This window comes from Pseudonaja textilis, chromosome 2, assembly GCF_049901715.1.
Source record: "Pseudonaja textilis isolate UNSWEBS1 chromosome 2, rPseTex1.2, whole genome shotgun sequence".
Classification (NCBI taxonomy): domain Eukaryota; kingdom Metazoa; phylum Chordata; class Lepidosauria; order Squamata; family Elapidae; genus Pseudonaja; species Pseudonaja textilis.
In genome coordinates, this window is record NC_141991.1 from 115,380,390 (window position 1) to 115,399,508 (window position 19,119).

Genomic DNA, 19,119 nt, shown 5'->3' on the forward strand with positions numbered 1-19,119 from the left:
GTCTTGTGAAACTTTATCATCCCTCCCTTTCTACCTATTCATCACCTTTCCCTCCCTTCCCCCTCTCCTCTCCCCCTCCCCACCCTCTCACGAGACCCCTCAAATTCCTTTGCTTGGACTGGGAATTTCCCCGAGCTGCTTTCTTTCTTGCACAATAATGACGTTGCTTTGTTTAGCTTGTGTTGTCCAGATGTTTCTTTCCATGTAGCTAACCTTGCACTGCTTTCCCCTTCTGACCCCCTGCCATCCACCAGCAACATACGCCATGCGGAACCTGAGCGAGGCTTCCCTGACACAATACGAGCTGGACAGTAAGTGGGAGCTCCCTCCTTGGCCTGTACTCCTGTCTCTGCTTGTGTCTCTGGGATCGTGTGTGCGTGAAGCAACCCTTTCTTGCTCGCCACAGGATTGCTGGGGATGATGCAAATTGCAGTCGGCATGCCTGGAAGAAGAGCATTAGGGCCATGTTTCCCTAAAGTTAGCAGTAGTAGGTGTGGCTTACAATTAACTCTATTTTCTTGAGAATACTACAAGAAATAACCATAACCAAACCCATTTTGAGAACTCCATTCAAGTAACGGGACAAATGTAGGTCACACTGATCAATAGCTTTTAGTAGCGTATCCAGGAAAGTGGATTTCCAATTCAGCTCCGTATCGTAATGGTAGTAGGATGAAATGGAGAAATAATAGAAAGGAAAGCAACCTCCTCTTTGGGGTATTGAAAAAAGGGATGAGGAAATGAGGTCCAGGGATCGTGAAAATGAATGGAGGTAATAGGAAGTGCCCTGGGAATACTTTAAGTTCTATTTCTATTGTTTAAAATAGCACTTTTACACACAGCTATAATTAAAAGCTTTTCCCCCCCTTTAAAGTTCATATATTAGAAACCATGCAGTAAAACCAGAGATCTTGTTCTTGCTTTATTTGGTGTCTGCTTACTTATTTTTTAGTCAAAAACAATATTCTGCCTCTATTTTCCAATCTTTCCAAGAAATTGGACAGAAAGTAGGACATGCCATTGTAGCCAGGTTCTCAAGCAAGGAATAGCGGGAGGAAAATGAGAGGAGGCTAACCAGAAAGTATGTGCTGCTACTAAGGAGGCAGCCTAAGTGAGCTCTCCTCCCTGCTCCCTAAATGATCACTGATTTTCTCCATCTTTGCAGATCTAAACAAACACCGTCGCTACGAGATCCGCATGAGCGTGTACAATGCTGTGGGTGAAGGGCCCACCAGTTCCCCCCAAGAGGTCTTTGTTGGTGAGGCTGGTAAGTTGAGCAAGCATGATTTGTAAAAGTATTTCTACTTTGGGTCTCCATGTCATGTTTTTACCTGCCCATCTGAGTTATGCAGGATTAGCTCAGGGTTAAATCATAGATCTTTTGGATAGGGTTAGCCATGATGGCACAGTGGTTAGAATACAGTATTGCAGGCTAACTCACTGCTCACCCTAGGAGTTCTATTCTGACCGGCTCAAGGTTGACTCAGCCTTCTATCCTTCTGAGGCTGATAAAATGAGGGCCCAGATTGTTGGGGGCAATATGCTCAATCTGTAAACTGCTTAATGAGGGCTGTAAAGCACTGTGAGGCAGTATATAAGTCTAAGTGCTATTGCTACTGATATCTGGGTCAGCTAGGGAAACTATTAGAATTGACCAGTAGCAAGCAAAAGATCCATTCTTTCATCAATAAAGACAACGCTGCCAGGAGGATACCAGCAGGCCGGGATCCCGAGATGAGCAAGTCCAGGGCCAAAGCATGGTATTTGATTGTATGAGGCATGTATCTGTTTCTCGGTCTAGTGCATTCCTGACTTTCATTCTCTTTGGTTTCTTCAGTCCCTACAGCTGCGCCACAAAATGTAGTCATCCAAAGCATCACAGCTACCCAACTTGACATTACTTGGGAGCCACCACCTCCTGAGACACAGAACGGAGACATCCAAGGCTACAAGGTACTGATAAAGGAGAATTATTTGTAGCTCAGGGTTGACATGAGGGGTCCTTGGTGCTCTCTGAGCTTGGTTGTTTTCTTGCAGATGTTTCATTACCCAAACTAGGTAACATCATCAGTGCGCTGCAATGCCAGGAAACAACCAAGCTCAGAGAGCACCAGGGACCCCTCAATAACCACACAATGGAGGGGAGGGGAAGATCTTTCCTGTGGGTGGATTGATGGTCTTTTGACCTTGAAAAATGTTTAAAAATGGAAGCCAAAATCCTATGCCTGGTACAAATTGGGAAAACAGACTTACAGCTGTGGCTGTTTCTTCTGCCATTATTACACAAATACATCACAGCATATTCTTCTTTGTTGCTCTATTGCTAATCTTTTAGGAAAGCTTGCATTAATGAAGATTAGTGTCCAGCGTCAGGCTAGATGGCACCACAGGAAGTTTTATGGCACACTGGAAATTAGCATGTTCATTAATCCATAACATTTCACAAACTAATGTCTGCTGGATAGTAGAATTGCGTAGAATTACCCAGAGTTATAGGTAGATACACTGATGGGCGGGTGGATAGAAATCAGTGTGAAATAAAATATTGGGAAATACAATGATCATTACAGTAGTACCTATGGTCATTCATAAAAAAGTAATTGGTAATAACACAGACATCCTGGAGATAACAAGTTAATTATTTAGTCCTTAAGGTAACAAGTACTATCATTTGTTTTTGCTGATAGAGATTAATCTGAGAGTCTCTTTGTAGAATCAAATATTTTTTCAGGATTTACAGTTCCCCCTAGTTCTTTTTAAAGTCAGGTGTTATTCTGTCTGTTTTTGTTTTGTTTTAATAATAGGGCATATTTTCAAAGAACACAGCCCAATCTCTTTCAGTATCATGGTGGTGTCACTTCTTTATTTCCATTTTCTAAACCTAATCCAAACCCTAAAAAATATTCCATAATATTATCAAAATTGGTTGCACTATTTTGGGTACAAGGGTACTACAACTGGTTTGAACAGTGTTTCTTAACATCGGCCATTTCAGAGGTGTGGACTTCAACTCCTAGAATTCCCCTGCCAGCACCACCCAAGGAATTCTGGGAGCTGAAGTCCACACACCTTAAAATGGCCAAGGTTGAGAAACACTGGTATAACTAGTGTAGTACCCCGACACCCAAAATTATGCAACCGTCTGAAGTTATATGCTTGGTTCCAAGCACCTCATTTTGAGAAAAAAATAATGAAATTAATATAAAGAGAAGCAACAAAGATGATTGGGGATGGAAACATACAAGAAGAAACTGAGGAAATTGGGTTGGGCTTGATAGAACATTAAAAGTACTTAAAAGGATGTCACACATAGGAATAAGACCTAGTTTCTATCATTCCAGAAAGCAGAACATTTAGTAATAATCTTAAATTATGGGAAAGTAGTCTACGGTTGAGTGTTATTGGGGAGAGGGAAATCTGAAGGAAACAGTTCAATAATGGAACCAACTACTATGGGAGGTAATGGTCTTCCTTCACTGGATGTGTTTATACAGGAATGTTCAGGGATTCTTTAATAAGGAAGTCTGCACCAAACGTACTGGTTTCTTTCCACCCTGAGATCAGTGGTGGGATTTAAATAATTTAACAACCAGTTTGCCCATAGTCATATTGGCTGTCATGGAAGGCATAGGCCAACCTGACCATGGGCGAACAAGTTGTTAAATTATCTACCACAACCACCCGCTGTCAAAGTGGATCCTGGGTACTACACTGCAATGGAGAAACGGGCAACATAAGGAAAGGAAGAGGAGCAGGGAGAAAGAGGGAAAGCGGCCTTCGCCTTCCCTCGTGCCAGCCACTCTGTTGCCCGTTTCTTCATTGCAGTGCAGCGCAGCACCCGGGATCCACTTTGATAGTTAATTTAACAACCAGTTTGCTTGAACCAGTGTGAACCAGCTGAATCCCACCATTGCTGAGATTGAAATGGGGCATTGGGAGCCACATGCAGTCTATGTGTTAACAATTAATGTAGTGTAGCAATTAAGACATCAGAGTGGAAGACAGGAGACCCAATTCTAGTCCAGCTCAACCACAGAAGCGCAACTAGGTGGGTTCAGATGCTGCTTCTTGCTCAGCCCAATCAACCCCCAAAGGGCTTTGGTGGAGAAAAATAAGTGGGAAGATCACAACTTTATGTTGTTGAAGGAACGGCAGAACATAAATAAATAATATATGTGTGTATGTATGTATGCATATCACAGCTTGCCCCACCTCTATTTCATAATGTGAGCAAGTCTGAGACAGTCCCGCAGCTAGAGTGCAAATGAACAAAAGAAAAAAGGAAAAAACACAGTTCCACCTTTTTACCTGTAAGTGATGCTGTTGAGTTACAAATAGAACACTGGGGCTTTGTGCCCATCATCAGGGATGTTTTTGCTCCTGAGGGAATTTTCATTCTTGTTTCAGTTTATATCCAAAAAGGAATGGAGGACAGCCTTTCCAGTTCACATAGTATAGGCATCATTGTTTTATAAAGCTTCCTGAAAAATATTAGTGCATTCCTAATATTTGGGACTAGCTCAAATAATTCTACAGCTAACAGGGCAAGGCGTCTGTATATTATTTGTTTACTTGTTTGCTTAACTTGTATTCTGCCCAAATCTGGGCAGCTCACAATAATCTAAGAAAGAAATAATAAAGTTGATTAAAACAAAGATAAAAGATAGTAAGGGCAATGAAGCGAGTGGTGTCACTCTCCCTCACCAAAGGCCTGATGAAATATATTTTATTTTAATAGTCACCAAAACCAATATGTTTAACCATTATAATTAGTCATATAACATAACAATGGAATGCAATGGAATAATCCCTATGCTAGAATAGTTATAACAGCCCTATATAAAATATTATATAATTAAATATTATAGTATAGTATATTTTGGGGATTAAATGCATACACCAGAGTTCCCCAACTTCACAGCTTTGCAGACCAGTGGGGAAAGGGGAGAGTGATATGGTTCTGCAGAAGTGACTGGCAAGTGTGTGCGCAGCTCATGCAAGTGGAGATGCACGCATGTGTGTGCGCACTCACCCGCCACTTCCACGGCCTGGTTTCGAATGTCTCACAGTTCAGTAATGGCCACCACGGTTCAGATGGGGACCCCCGGCCTGCACAACTGCAGGAATTTAGCTAAGAAAAGGAATTGTAGACAGATATGTACTCCAGAAAACATATTGGTTTTATAACCTTATTATATGCTATTCAAGCTCTGATAAAAATGGCCTTCATTCAAAGCAATGTCTGGCATTCTCCTCAGTTGCTGAAAGGCCACCTTGATCTATTCTCTCAAGTTGGGCAGTTGAAAGTATATTATGGAGCCAGAAGTGTTCTCTTGCCAATCTTAGATAAGTATTATCCGGCTTCATATGTCCAATCAGGGAACAAAGGGACAGTTTAGAAGTGACCTTTGAGGAAAGTTGCTTTCTTGTTTCCTAAGAAACTGCAAAGGTGCCAAGTGGTGTTGCCATGGAAACTGTTTGTTGCCGTCTCTTTGGTACCATGACTTCATGGAAGGTCCAGTTTCTCTGTGGAAATCTGGATATCATCCAAAAATGACTTCAGAATTGCACTGAGTATCATTCTGTTCACCCCATAAATCAAGACTAAGAATAAATTACTTGCATAGTTTTGCCTAGTGGAAGAATGAATAATCTTAATCTTGATATTTTCCAGTAATACAAGGAACACACCTACCATTAGTGAGATCCTCTGCTATAAAATATATTTCGATTTAATTTAATTTGTCCCAAGTTCTCTGGGGTCATTTTTTTATTTAAAAAAATAAGTAAAAGATTTCCCCTATATAGTCCTGTCCAACTCTAGAGGATGGTGCTAATCTCAATTTCCTAGCTGAGGAAGCCAGCACTGTGTGAAGATGTTTCCATTATGTGGCCAGCATGGCTATATGGCAGAAGCTCATGGAATGCTGCTACCTTCCCACTGAAGTGGTACCTATTTATCTACTTTCAAATTGATAGGTTGGCAGTAGCTGGGGCAAGAAGGGGAACTCACACTCAGGGCTTAAACTGCAAACCTTCTGGTCAACAAGGCCAGTGTCTTAACTACTAAGCCACCTTGCCTGCTTAATTTTTTTGGGAACAGTGTGATAGTTAACAATTTTAAAAAAACATGTGTAGAGATTAATGTTACACATCTCTTTTTTGTGAGTGTCCCTTTTCTTATTATCATTTTGCTCTTCATAATTAAAACAAAATCCCATAAACTTTGGGAGATTACTGCAGGATCTCTTTTTCTTGCTGATGCTACTAAAACTTTCTCCGTTTTAGATTTTTTTTCTCCTTTATTTCTTTGTCTCTGAGTCCATCATTATGAGCAACGCGGGGAAGATGTAGGATGTGCAGTCACATTAAAATAAACAAAGTCACACTACTAAAGAACTTAAAATGGTTTACAAACAGGTTCACTTCATAGTACTGCGCAGCTACAGCTTGTTAATATTTGCCTTTCCTGACACTGGATGTATTCCTAATTCTGTCCCTCTGATGAATGAAGATTTTCCTACAGTGAGACTCTTAGCTTCCATGAGACCTGTTCTTGCATCCATGCCTCTCAAATCCTTCTCTCCTCAGTTCCCTCCTCCCTCTAGAACAGGGATGTCAAACTCACGTTGTCACAGCAGCATCACGTGACATATCGGGACTTTTTTCCCCCTTCGCTAAACTGGGCATGGGTGTGGCCAGCACATGATGCATCCGGCCTGTAGGCTGGGAATTTGACAGCCCTGCTCCAGAAAATAATCTGGGAGGAGGCACTCAGTGTTGTCATATTTTGATTAGCAGTTCCACGATTCAAGTATCAAGGCATTTCCCCCGCTACATTAAGGAAAAGAAAAAGGGAAATTCTATCAAGTTCCAACCTTAGACAGATGTCTATCTTGAAGGAAAGGAGAGGTAATGCTTGTATAATTTATTACCTATGTTTTTATAAGGCAGAAATCTCAGCATTTTTGAATTCTTCAAGTAACTAGGCAGTTATTAAATGGGCCATTCCTTTTTCAGTTTCTCAGTGTGCTGTGGTGGCTAGATGGCAACACCTAGCTAGCTGTAGCTAGTCTCAAAAAACTAGGCAGGGTCAAGTCCTAGGCAGGGTCAAATCTGATTAGTATTTTTATGGGAGACCACTAGGAAATTTCATGGATATAGACTAGACTGGAAAATTGCAGAAGATCCTAGAAGACAATGTAGTCACCAGGAATCAAGGCCGAGTTAAGGGAGACTTAATTATTTCTCTTGAAGTATCACTTCATTATCTCTTAATGTACTACCTTGTTATTGGGTAATTATACTTCATCAATTCAACAACACAGTCAAAGAGCTTCTTTTTAAAGAGTCAATTAAATGCAACTGTATCTGTGAGATGATCTTGAAAAATCCAAGTGTGAGGCTTAGGATAATTGGAGGGTGATATATAAAGAGATGCAGCTCTGAAAGAAAAGACATGATGCATAAACACTAGAATGAAAATGTGTTAGTTTAGGAAATTTTGACTTTTTCATGTCCACATTTTGGAATGGAAGAGTAGGTTCATGTGCCAAAACCAAAGAGAGAAGTAAATGTCTTTATTTCATCCTCTTGTTTCTTTATTTGCTCTGGTACGTTTTCCTTCTATATCCTCTGATTGCATTTGATTTTCCCTGTTCCACAGATTTATTTCTGGGAAGCTCAGCGGCAGAATGAAACTGAAAGGGTAAAAACACTCTTCTTACCAGAGAGTGGTGTTAAACTGAAGAACCTGACGGGCTACACTTCCTACCTCATCTCCGTCCTTGCCTTCAATGCTGCAGGTGATGGCCCTCGCAGTATCCCTATCAAGGGCAGGACCCAGCAAGCAGGTAGGTTACATATCACTGGCCAGTAGGCATTTAGATGTGGGGGAGAGACTCTGAATGAATTGGCAACAGCTTTGCTAAAGTGGACAGATGCCCAGTTACAGATAATGTTCAATCACTGTAGGAGAAAGAGTAACAGAACCTGGAGGCAGAGTTAAAAGAGGGATCAACCTAGAACCCCTAGGTAGCCACAAGCTAACTAAGTTCAACCTCCCTTGAAATATCTACATATTTAATATAAAATGATATTACATATAATATAAAAATACCTTGAAAATATATACAGACCCCTCACATTCTGGACATAAATTGTTTCAACTTCTACTCTCAAAATGACACTGTAGGGCACTGCACACCAGAACAATTAGACATAAGGACACTTTTTTTCCCAAATGCCATCACTCTGCTAAACAACTAATTCCCACAACACTGTCAAATTAATTACTAAGGCTGTATTACTATTCTTCTTCTCATCCTTACTAGTACCTATCTCTTCCCACTTATGACTATAATTGTGCTGCTTGTATCTTTACAATTTATATTGTTTTGTTTTTCTAGAATGTTTTGATTGCTTATAGTAACCTATGACTATCACTAAGTGTTGTATCTTATGATTCTTAATGAATGTAGTTTATTTTTTCTTATGTACACTGAGAGCATATGCACCAAAGACAAATTTCTTGTGTGTCCAATCATACTTGGCCAATAAAGAATTCTGTTCTATTCTATTCTATTCTATTGAATTCTGCTGTCGCTTATCTAACTCCAAACAAGTGCTAACCATTAAGTAAGAAGATGAATGATAGTCAGAAAAGATCAAGTCCATATGTGAAGATCCAATTAAACTGATTATTGCTACACAACTAACTTCTTCTCAACTAACAATTAGTACCTATTTGAAGTCAGATAAGGGTCAATAGCATTCATGGGGGGTGAGGGGGTGGACATAGTTTGCTTGTGCTAGCTAAAGATTCTTGGCTGATCTCTCTTTTAACTCCACTCCCAGGTTCTCCCAGTTCTTCTCCTACAACTACTGCTTTATTAATCCCTCAGTTAGTGGGTCTATGCCCAACACTGGGCATAGTAGTCTTGTAGGTCATGTTTGTTCATTTATAAAACATTTCTGCAGTTATCTAACTTTATGTAGTGACTCTGGGCAGCATGCTATCTTTTTAAAGAAGACAAGAAATACCAACAAAGAACAGGAAAAAAAGCAATCAGAACACAATAAAAGTCTTCTTCCCTATACAAAACCCAGCCAAAAGACATCCAATAACTGCATATCACAAAGCATAGTGGAAGAGCCAGATTTTCAAGGCTTGTTTAAAGACAGGAAGGGAGGGAGGGTTTGTTGAAGATTTCCAGACTCCAGCCCACCTGTTTCTCAATACATGTTCAAGTACATCTGGAATATTTTTAAGTTAGATGTACCTGTCAGACCAGTAGTGACATCCATTAGGGGTATGTGTATGTGTGTATACATACACACGTACACATACACACGCAATATATATTCATCTATAAATATATAGGTCTTTACTTTGCTAGTCTAGAGCTTTCAGAGAATATAAAATTCATCCTCATCTGCTTCCAAACTATTCAACAGCTGAATGATCATAGAGTCTGCCCATGTCACAGTTTCTGGTTCTGAATTAGGAAAAATATTTTCATCTGTCCGCTAGAAGAAAGAAAAAAATATGTTAGCATCCCTGTTCTGCCCAATCTATGCATTTGTCTATGTTTATGTGGTAATTTGAAAACAAAATCCTCCCTGAAAGAAAGGTCATACCAAGGGAAGATCAGTTATTGCATTGCAATAGCACGTAGATGTATATACCACTTTATAGTGCCTTTACAGCCCTAAGTGGTTTGCAGAGTCAGCATATTGTTCCAACAATCTGGGCCCTCATTTTACCCATCTTGGAAGGATGGAAGGCTGAGTCAACATTGAGCCTGGTGGGATTCAAACTGCCAAATTGCAGACAGCAAAAGTAGTCTGCGGTACTGCATTCTAACCCATTATGCCATCATGGTGATTATAAAATAATAAATAAATGCCACTGAGTGTGGAAGCTCAAGAATGATATTACAAATATGTCTATGTTCAAAACCTTTTAAAGTATCTGTGCCAATATATTAATAAAACTGCATTCAAAAATCATTCCGAGAGGGAATTGGGCAGTGAAAGATCAGCTATAAAAATGCATAGAAAAATTGGAAATTCCATGAAAAGATGACAACCTCTGGAAATAAGAAAGAAGATTGACTGCAAATATTACATCTCCCCTTGTTTTGGACAAAAGTAAAATACTGAAGCTGAGAACAGGAGCCAAAGGCAAAGGATGTGGGGGGGAAAAATCTATCCCATGAATTGCTTCCATGGATTGTGGAGATTACTCAGCTAAAAAATAATAATAATAACAGCAATGATGCCATTTCAATGGCCTCTTTGGTTGAAAATTTGTACTTGGAAGACATATGGAAATAGGAAAAGATTTGCTTTAATAAATGAGCCAGTAGATGGGGCCTTCTGCTGGTGGACTAATCAAAACATCTCCCATATTTGCCTCCAGTTGGATGGTGCAATTTGATAGGCTAAAAACGAGTGGCATGAATTACACAGAGAGATTAAAAGTTGCTATGTTGTTATTGTTATTTCCCTTTAAAGTGTTCTGTGCCCTTGCTTCATTCATCTTACCATTGTTGCGGCTTCATTATTCGGCCCTCACAAATGGGCTTCAAGTTTGAAATTTCCCAGCCTAATTTATTTATTTCTTGTTACAAAAGCACACAGTATTGCCCAGTGTCAAATGACACAAGTATGTTCCCCACCTCTGCCGTTCCTTTTCAATGCCAGGTCAAAGAACCATGATGAAAGGAATCTATTCTAGTCTCAAAACGTAAGGATGTTTTGTAATTAGTTCAAGAATGGTGGGGCCAAGGACTCTCCGTTATAAAAGAAAAAAATCACAGAAATGATCAGTTTTTATTTTTCTGCACACTATGTAGATCTGGCATTTCCAACCATGACAACTTTCAGACTTGTGGATTTCAACTCCCAGCATTCCCCAGCCAGTTTCCACAGGTCTTAAAAGTTATTAAGTGAGTAAATTAAAATCACAAGTCTTAAAAGTTGCTAATTCTGTTACTAATTCTGGGAGCTGAAATCATAAGTCTTAAAAGTTGTTAAGGAGTTGAAGTTCATAAATCTTAAAAGTTGCCTAATAGATCTTCCTCTAAAGTGCCAGCTGAGTTCCTCTCCATGCTCTCAATTTCAGATTAGCAGCCACCATATTCAACATGGTTCTGCAGTTCCCTTCCTCCTGCCCAAATCTCCTCCTGCTCCAAAATTCCTGTCATTTTTGAAGAAATTGAGCCTTTTCTGCTAGAAGTTTGATAACCAAACTGTCTTCTGCTGCTGAATGGCAATAGCACTTAGACTTATATACCATTTCACAGTGCTTTACAGCCCTCTCTAAGCGATTTACAGTCGGCATATTGCCCCCAACAGTCTGGGTCCTCATTTTACCCACCTTGGAAGGATGGAAGGTTGAGTCAACCTTGAGCCGGTGAGACTTGAATTGCCGAACTGCTGGCAGCTGGCAGGCAACAGAAGTAGCCTGCAGTACTGCATTCTAACCACTGTACCACCATGGATTTTAGAACATGCATTCTAAGAAGTCTAGCAGGATATTCATACTACTTAGGCTATACTTGATGTTGACGGAAAAGACATGTATTAGTCTGTGGTCTGAAGACCTGGTCTCCATGTTTAAAGTCATTTATTTTGTGCACGTTGGTATCACCTGTTCCCCTCATACAACTTCTGGTTTGATAATGCATTTCAAAACAATCTCAGCTTCCATGCCTGGATATCAAAGCCAATAATACCTTTTTAAAAAAAGGAAAACTAGGAGGGGATTATTAGCCATATTTGGCTCTAGCATCTGGACCTAATGAAATGCCCTTTTATGCTGAGGGCATCACTAAGGACCTAAGCTAGTATCTTGGTTATCTCTGCCCAGAGGGAGCCAATAGAGCGTGAACTAGGATCTGCTTTCCTGGTTTCCCTTTTCTGGAATCCTTAAGGTTATTCTTGGCAAAACACAACGGAATATGAGAAGAACCATAGTAATGGATTTTGACCAGAGGTGTTAGGGATATTTTCCTTTATTATTATTATTTTTTCAGCCCCCTCTGCTCAGCTCTAAAACTCCATCCAGTGATTCCATTTCAGTCCAATCTGTTGGATTCAATTTGTTTCCATTTCTTTTGAATGGAACCAGAAGAAAAGAGAAGGGCATTTTGCCTCAGGCTATGATACAGTAGTTTCTCTGTCTATAGTTCTGAATGTCATAATGAATGTTTTCTTAGCACTGCCACCACTCAGCCTCCCCTGTTCCTCTTTCAGCTTGTCATTATTTTCCCTTCTTACACGATTCTTTAACTTGGCTGCCTAATGTTGCCTTGTTAGCAAGTATGAATAGATAAATGGGTTTTTAATGGCACATCTAGCTTTGTTTTTTTATTCTTCCTTTTTTTAAGCTATCATAAGCACTCTATATTAACTCAGCTAGAGGAACTAAGACAGGGAAATCTCAAAGAAGTCCATACAGAATTTCAGGAGGACAAATTTTAGTGATCTCAGATCAAAGGTGGATAGCATGTCATGGCTTAAAATTCTAAAAAGGTCTGCATTGCTCTCCTACCAAGCACTGGTCTGTGGCCCATTGCTTGATTGATGATTCTTTTACTGTTGAAAGTCAATCCTGAAAGGCAGAAGCTATCCATCATTTTAACATTTTCACTGTCAGTTCTAAGGCTTCTTTATGGACTTGTTATTGTTTGTTCTTCTTTATAATTTAATCACAGTTCCATTTTTCATTGCTTCTCGATTTTCATTACTGGAGCTTCCAGATCATTTGCATTTCCAGCTATCAGAATAGCGTAATCAGCATAGGACAGATTATATTTTTTTCCTCCAGTTTTAAAATCACACTCACGCTCTTTCAATCCATCCTCTCTCAATATTTACTTATTAAATTTTTCACACCACCTGCCTGCAAGCAACTATGCCTATAGGTTGAATAACGATGGAGCCTAACGCTTTATTTCACTTCTTTGCCAGTCTGTTTTATCATATTCCACCCCGGCTATGATTTCTTGCCCTGTGTAAAGGTTTTGCTTGAGAACAAGTGTTCTGGGATTCCCATTTTCTATTGTTAGGACAACCATTTATTTTATTGATATGAAAAATAACTCTCACAGCTTTTGTGGCAGACATTTGTTTGCAAAAAGAAAATATTGCCTTTTTTGTTACTTAAAATCATAATACTGTCAGGGAAGAAATTGTGTTCCTTTAGCTACAAAAACATGCTAATTCAAACCATCAAGGAAGGTGCAATTAATCAGGAAGAATGGACTTTAAAATAAATAAATAAACTTGCTTTCCAAGCTAAATCAGGTCACCAACCAGGTTATTTATTGGCATCTGTATGCTGTATAAAGTCTTACTTCAGACATTAATTCTTTTTGAAAATGGACGAATGACAAAGGAATGTTAATTTTGTTTTCGGTCTCCTTGGTAAGAAATCTATATGTTTCTTTTCATTCATCTTGGTATTTGTATTGGAAAAACCTGACAGGCAATAATGTGCAGCAAGACAGAGGTCACCATGGGGAAAAGGGGGAGGGAGGGAGGGAGGGAGGGAGAGAAGGAGAGAGAAAATGTTTTGTGATCCATCGGCCTATTGTTCAGAATGGGCAGGATTTTTCTCTCTCTCTGCCATATGTTTTAAGAGAACCAAAAATCATCTTGCTTCTTCTCAATGAGTCTAACTAAATCTAGCCTAATTTCAAATAAAACCATTCCGGGCTCCTCCTTTTTATCCCCCTTCAAGCATTGGTTGGCACTGGGATCTGTTTCGCAGATCACAGCTAGCAAGTTCAAGCTAATTTAATTTCTGAGGGGCGGGGGAGGGAACCATGACTTGCTAAATGAGCTGTTTGCTTGGTCTTTGTGAAAAACAAAGAGCCCACTATCTGGATATTTTTCTATGAGCAAAAAATTGCTACTGTGGGCGTGCGATTTAGGTTTCTTTATAAAAATAGTGCCCGGATAATAAGGATTTGGATCAATGTTATTGCAGGTGTTAGATGCCAGGAAGAGAAGATTTGATTGTGGTTGTAGGAATTCTTCACATGTACTTAAGCGAGTTGAGCCATTTAATATAGCTGCTTCATTGCTGATGTTTAAACAACTGTGGGAACACTTGTTTATGGCACAGCCCTTATTCATCTTCAGAACAATCCTAATAGGTTGATTGTGATCACTTGTAAGAAAAGGAAAATAGAGAATGAAAAAATGATCACACCTTCTCATAAAGCCAAAGTTCCGGGTATGTAATGGTTCCCTTTTTCACAGGAGTGAGTAAGTTGGAAGGAATAGTTTACAGTTTAATACAATACCTTCCAAACACATCCCAGTTGTGATTGTCAGTTTTGCATTTTCTTTTCTTCCTTTTTAAACATTTCTGGGGAATCTGACTCATGACCTACTTTCTAAATAGGTGTCTCAGTAGGGTGGTTTTTTTTTTTTTTTAGTGATTTCATTCTTTCTTTCTCACCAGTGTCACAAGCCTGCCAAAAGCAGCTCAATGTTTCCCCAGATAACCCAGACATGTAAAATGTCTTGGTTGTCAAGGCAACCAAGAGCCCAATGTTGAGGAAGGAAAAACAATCTCCACCTGTGTAAATTTATTACCAAACAAGAGGAATACAATACCACCTTATTGTCATCCTTTTTTTTTCAAAACCAGCCAGAGGGAATTATTCAATCCCAGCAGATTAAAAAAGATTTAGTGCACTGAGAAGTCATTTTAGGCAATTCTAGTAAAATAGACATCCAAGATTAGTTCCTTTTCTGGATTTGGGTTTGACTTCATCTTTCTTTCCTTCTACAGTTGGAAAAAAGGAAAAATAATTACCCTGATAATTTCCTGAAGCTCCACAGCACCTGAAGTCAGCCTAGCATTAATACAGATAGCAATCAGGTTCTCACCAGCCTGATTTCTGTCTTCTCCAATTTTTCCAACCCCTTCAAGCAGTTCAGCCAAAGGAAGCAGCAGGATGCATAAAGTTTTTGTGCTGAAAATGGCTGCACGTAGGAAGGAAGGTCTTGGAACACTGTTGTCAAAATTTGGGTTTGGAGGCAAGGACTAAGAGTGTCCTATATTCTTTGATAGATTTGGACGCCCTTTGAAACACAGTTATATACTTCAGTGTCACCTCTTCCATTGACTTCCCAAACTACAGTCTCCTCTGTTTAATAATTTAATAATGTATTAAATGTACAGTATATGCTGGCTAACTCCCAGCGACTCTGGGTGGTTGTCACAATTCACTCGGCTTCCATATTTATTTTGACTTCCTGATCACCTTGCCTCCCTTCACTGGCTGTTCAGAAAAGACTGTACACTGGCTGTATTCAAGGGGAAAGTGCAATTTTCCTTAATGGATTATCATTCATTTTTCATACTCCTGGTCGATAGCCATTACAACTTCAATTTAGATCAGGGGATGCCAACCTTGGCAACTGTAAGATTTGTCGATTTCAATGCACTGAATTCCCCAACCAAACTGTCTGGTTGCAGAATTCTGGGAATTGAAGTTCATGAATCTTACCAAGATTGGATACACTTGTTTTAGATCATGTAATATAGCAATACTCTTCCTTCTAATTTTATATATTTTTTCTTTCCTCCAAGCCCCCAGTTCCCCAGGCTCTGTCAAATTCAGTGAACTCACCACAACTTCTGTGAATGTGTCTTGGGAGCCCCCGCTTTTTCCAAATGGAATCCTTGAAGGCTACCGGCTCATTTATGAACCCTGCATGCCTGTGGATGGTAAGGAACTTACAGGGAGCAGATATGCAAGTCTGGATGTGCATGACTGACTAAATCAAGCACAACAATTAATGGCAAGGGAACACACCTTGCTGTCTTAGAAGAATGTTCTAATTTATGACTATGGGACTACAGATTTTAAAAGTTATGTCTGCCCATAACCAGGACCTTCTGAACTTCAAATTGTATTTCTACATCTCAACTGCATAAGCCATCAGTAAACCCCCAGCCATAAAAGCAAGGGGTTCTAATAGCCATAACTTAATCAGTTATGAAAAGATAAAAGGCATTCTTCAGACAACCTTTGAACCCTGGTGATTGGTTTATTTTTCTCTATCTATCTATCTATCTATCTATCTATCTATCTATCTATCATCTTTTATTTGTTTACATTGTACCCCAATGTCAGTCCACATAATACAAAAAGCAAAGTTGAGCCCTGTGAATCAACATCATTCAACAAAACAGATGTCAAATTGTAGTTCTCAATGCTGCTTTCTTACTGTGTTCTCACATGAAGGATTAGAACCATTGTAAAACCATCGTCACAAGGCCTGATCCTGCCAAGTGGCCCAGTAAAATATCATGGAGAATGGGATACTGAAATCAGCCACTGCTTCTTTCCCTAGAATGGCCCAATAGCAGCCTCATCCCCTGTTGCAGACCAGGGTGCTTTTATTGGATGCCCCCAGACCATGCTTTATTCCCCACTCTACCCAGTCTCCTGAATCCATCTCAAAATATGCACCTTTCTGCCTTCCAGGCGTCAGCAAAATTGTGACCGTGGACGTGAAGGGAAACAGTCCTTTGTGGTTGAAAGTCAAGGACTTGTCCGAAGGTGTCACCTACCGATTCCGAATTCGAGCCAAGACCTTCATTTATGGTCCAGAAGTAGAAGCCAACATCACCACAGGGCCAGGGGAAGGTAAATCAAGGAAATTGAGAGATGAGATTGCTTTCTCCATCATACTTCACCTACTCTTAACAGATCTTAACAATTAGAATTTAAACTAGGACCTTTTTTTTTTTTTTGTCTTTTAATGACCCCATAATCCCTTACATTGGGGTGGAGTCAAGGCAGCTGAATGGAGCAGAGTGTTTACTGACCGGATGCCCTTCCTGTAGCCAATGCAGAGTTCGCAGCAAATACACATTCTGCCAGAGAAATATCCGCTGCTACCTAAGGTCAAACTCACAGCCTCCTGATCGTGAGGCAAGAGATCCACCTCTAGGCCAGGACCATGCCCAATAATAAACCACCACCACGCCCAGAAATATTTCCTCTATGACTCCAGTTTTTTAATAGGATCCTGCCTAATCTGAGATGCTTAAAAAGTACTGGATTCAGTTTCAGGTTTGATAAAGAGTTTCTCCTTCCAAGTCTGTTGATTAGTGTAGCAAAATCATATTTCTTCTTTTTTCATATTTAGACAGAATGGAACTGAATGGTTTTCTACAGTCATAATCACATAGAAAGCAAAGAGATAACTACACAAATAAATATAATGGCTAATTATACACACCATCATTGTTCTGAACTGTCCCCCGATCCCAATGTTCTAGAGTTCTCCCTATTCCTTGGCCTAGCAAAGATCATTGAAAAAGTTGGCATCAATTCATGTGGCCCATGCAAATCCTTAAAGAGAAAAAAATGTCATAAAATAATCTGAAATGCCAGAGGCCTTCGTGTTTGTGTAATAATAAGGTGACTCTTTGTAAAAGGAATCTCAGTTGTGCTTACTCAGTTGTTTCTTCATATGTTCCAGTGTTGAGTCCAGCATTGTAAACCTTTTAAGCTCAGTAAATGTGGATTACCCAGTATCTGGAAAAATTTCTCTCTGAAAGCCACTTAGTTTTGCATATGGAATGTTTTCCCTAGCTGAGAAATGCCTATAAATAGCAGGTATATTATTTAATTAACCGAACGGCTAACATCCACATTAAACCAAAATGTCTATATTATAAATTCATGAATCAGCTCAAACTACATTTTTAATGCTTCAAAAGTTTCTTTTTAAATATAACAGGATAACAAGAAATGAATATAAAATAGCTTACTCTGTAAAATATCATTTTTCTGGTATTTGCAACCTACCAGAATTGTAAAATTCAGCATCAAAACACACCTTTGGTAACATTTTTTTGTCTTTCATATATTATTTAGTGCTAAAATATTTTATTGATATATTTTAGTTTTATAACTTGCTTTTCATTCAAGATTTCAAATGAAATATTCACTTTCTCCTCCCATCTCTGCCCACATACCAAATAACCCTATTATGAGTAGGTTTAGGCTGAGAAAGCTTAATAGCCTTCAGCCACCCAGTGAAACTTCATGAGACTGCACTGTAACTAAATAATATGTTACTTTGTGTAATGAATTAGGCAACATTCAAACATTCTTAAAAACAGGTTGTAAAATTTGGCCCAGCAGTCCACTGATGATGTCACTTTTCATATTCCTCCTCAGCCTGGGGGGAAAAATTTAAAAGTTTTTTTTTAAAAGTAGCCTTTGGGAAGGGGGGGAACCTTGCTTGTTTCTCCCCCAAACCATTTATTGCGCTCTTATTTGGGTCCATTTGACCCTAATTAAAGCCCAGAAGATACTTGGGTTAGGACTGAGTTGTCCAGCTGATATCTGCTTAGAACAGGGCTAACGAAATCCCGGCTCGTGGGCCAGATGCGTCACATGCTGACCACGCCCACGCCCGTTTTAGCATAGGGGAAAAAAGTCTCGATACATGACATGACGCAGCTGTGACGACGTGAGTTTCACACCCTGGCTTAGAAGATGATATAATTAAGGCCACTGGAGATAGACAATGTGGAGAAGGAAATGCAAGGTCCACCATCAACTCCACAAGAATACTGTTTCAATACTAGAGGAGCATTCTCCAATATCCTTTAAGACAGAGGTCTCCAAACTTAGCAACTTTATGACTTGTGGATTTCAACTTCCAGATTTCCTCAGCTACCATACGGAATTCTGGGAGTTGAAGTTCACAAATCTTAAAGTTGCCAAGTTTGGAAACCCTTGCTGTAAGGCATGATTCTTATAGGGCTCATCTGAAGTCTTTGTGTTACCTCACAGCACAATTTTTCCACTGATATGATATAATGATGTTGTTGTTAAAAAAAAATGCAGGTGCTCCAGGTCCTCCGGGTGAGCCCTTCATCTCCAGATATGGTTCAGCCATCACAATCCACTGGTCGAGTGGTGACCCAGGAAAAGGGCCCATCACCAGATACGTCATTGAAGCACGTCCTTCAGGTACTGATACTGGATTCAGTTCATCTTCCTTTGATTGTTTCACCCATGGCTCTGGGCTCCTTTGATTATTTGAACAGCCAGAAAATCAACTGAA

The 19,119-nt window shown here is 39.6% G+C and overlaps 1 protein-coding gene across 3 annotated transcripts in view; it reads left to right on the top strand.

Moving 5' to 3' along the window:
* SDK2 (sidekick cell adhesion molecule 2) overlaps window positions 1-19,119 on the top strand; it is a 407,043-nt gene that overhangs the window by 368,469 nt on the left and 19,455 nt on the right. For 2 of the 3 annotated variants that reach the window (XM_087925011.1, XM_087925013.1), the window contains exons 34-40: window positions 255-311; window positions 1,166-1,267; window positions 1,838-1,953; window positions 7,667-7,853; window positions 15,617-15,754; window positions 16,518-16,679; window positions 18,900-19,025. In XM_087925011.1, coding sequence (XP_087781137.1) covers window positions 255-311; window positions 1,166-1,267; window positions 1,838-1,953; window positions 7,667-7,853; window positions 15,617-15,754; window positions 16,518-16,679; window positions 18,900-19,025 — 888 coding nt within the window. The remainder of the gene's footprint in view (window positions 1-254; window positions 312-1,165; window positions 1,268-1,837; window positions 1,954-7,666; window positions 7,854-15,616; window positions 15,755-16,517; window positions 16,680-18,899; window positions 19,026-19,119) is intronic. The other variant, XM_087925012.1, reaches the window with a different exon arrangement.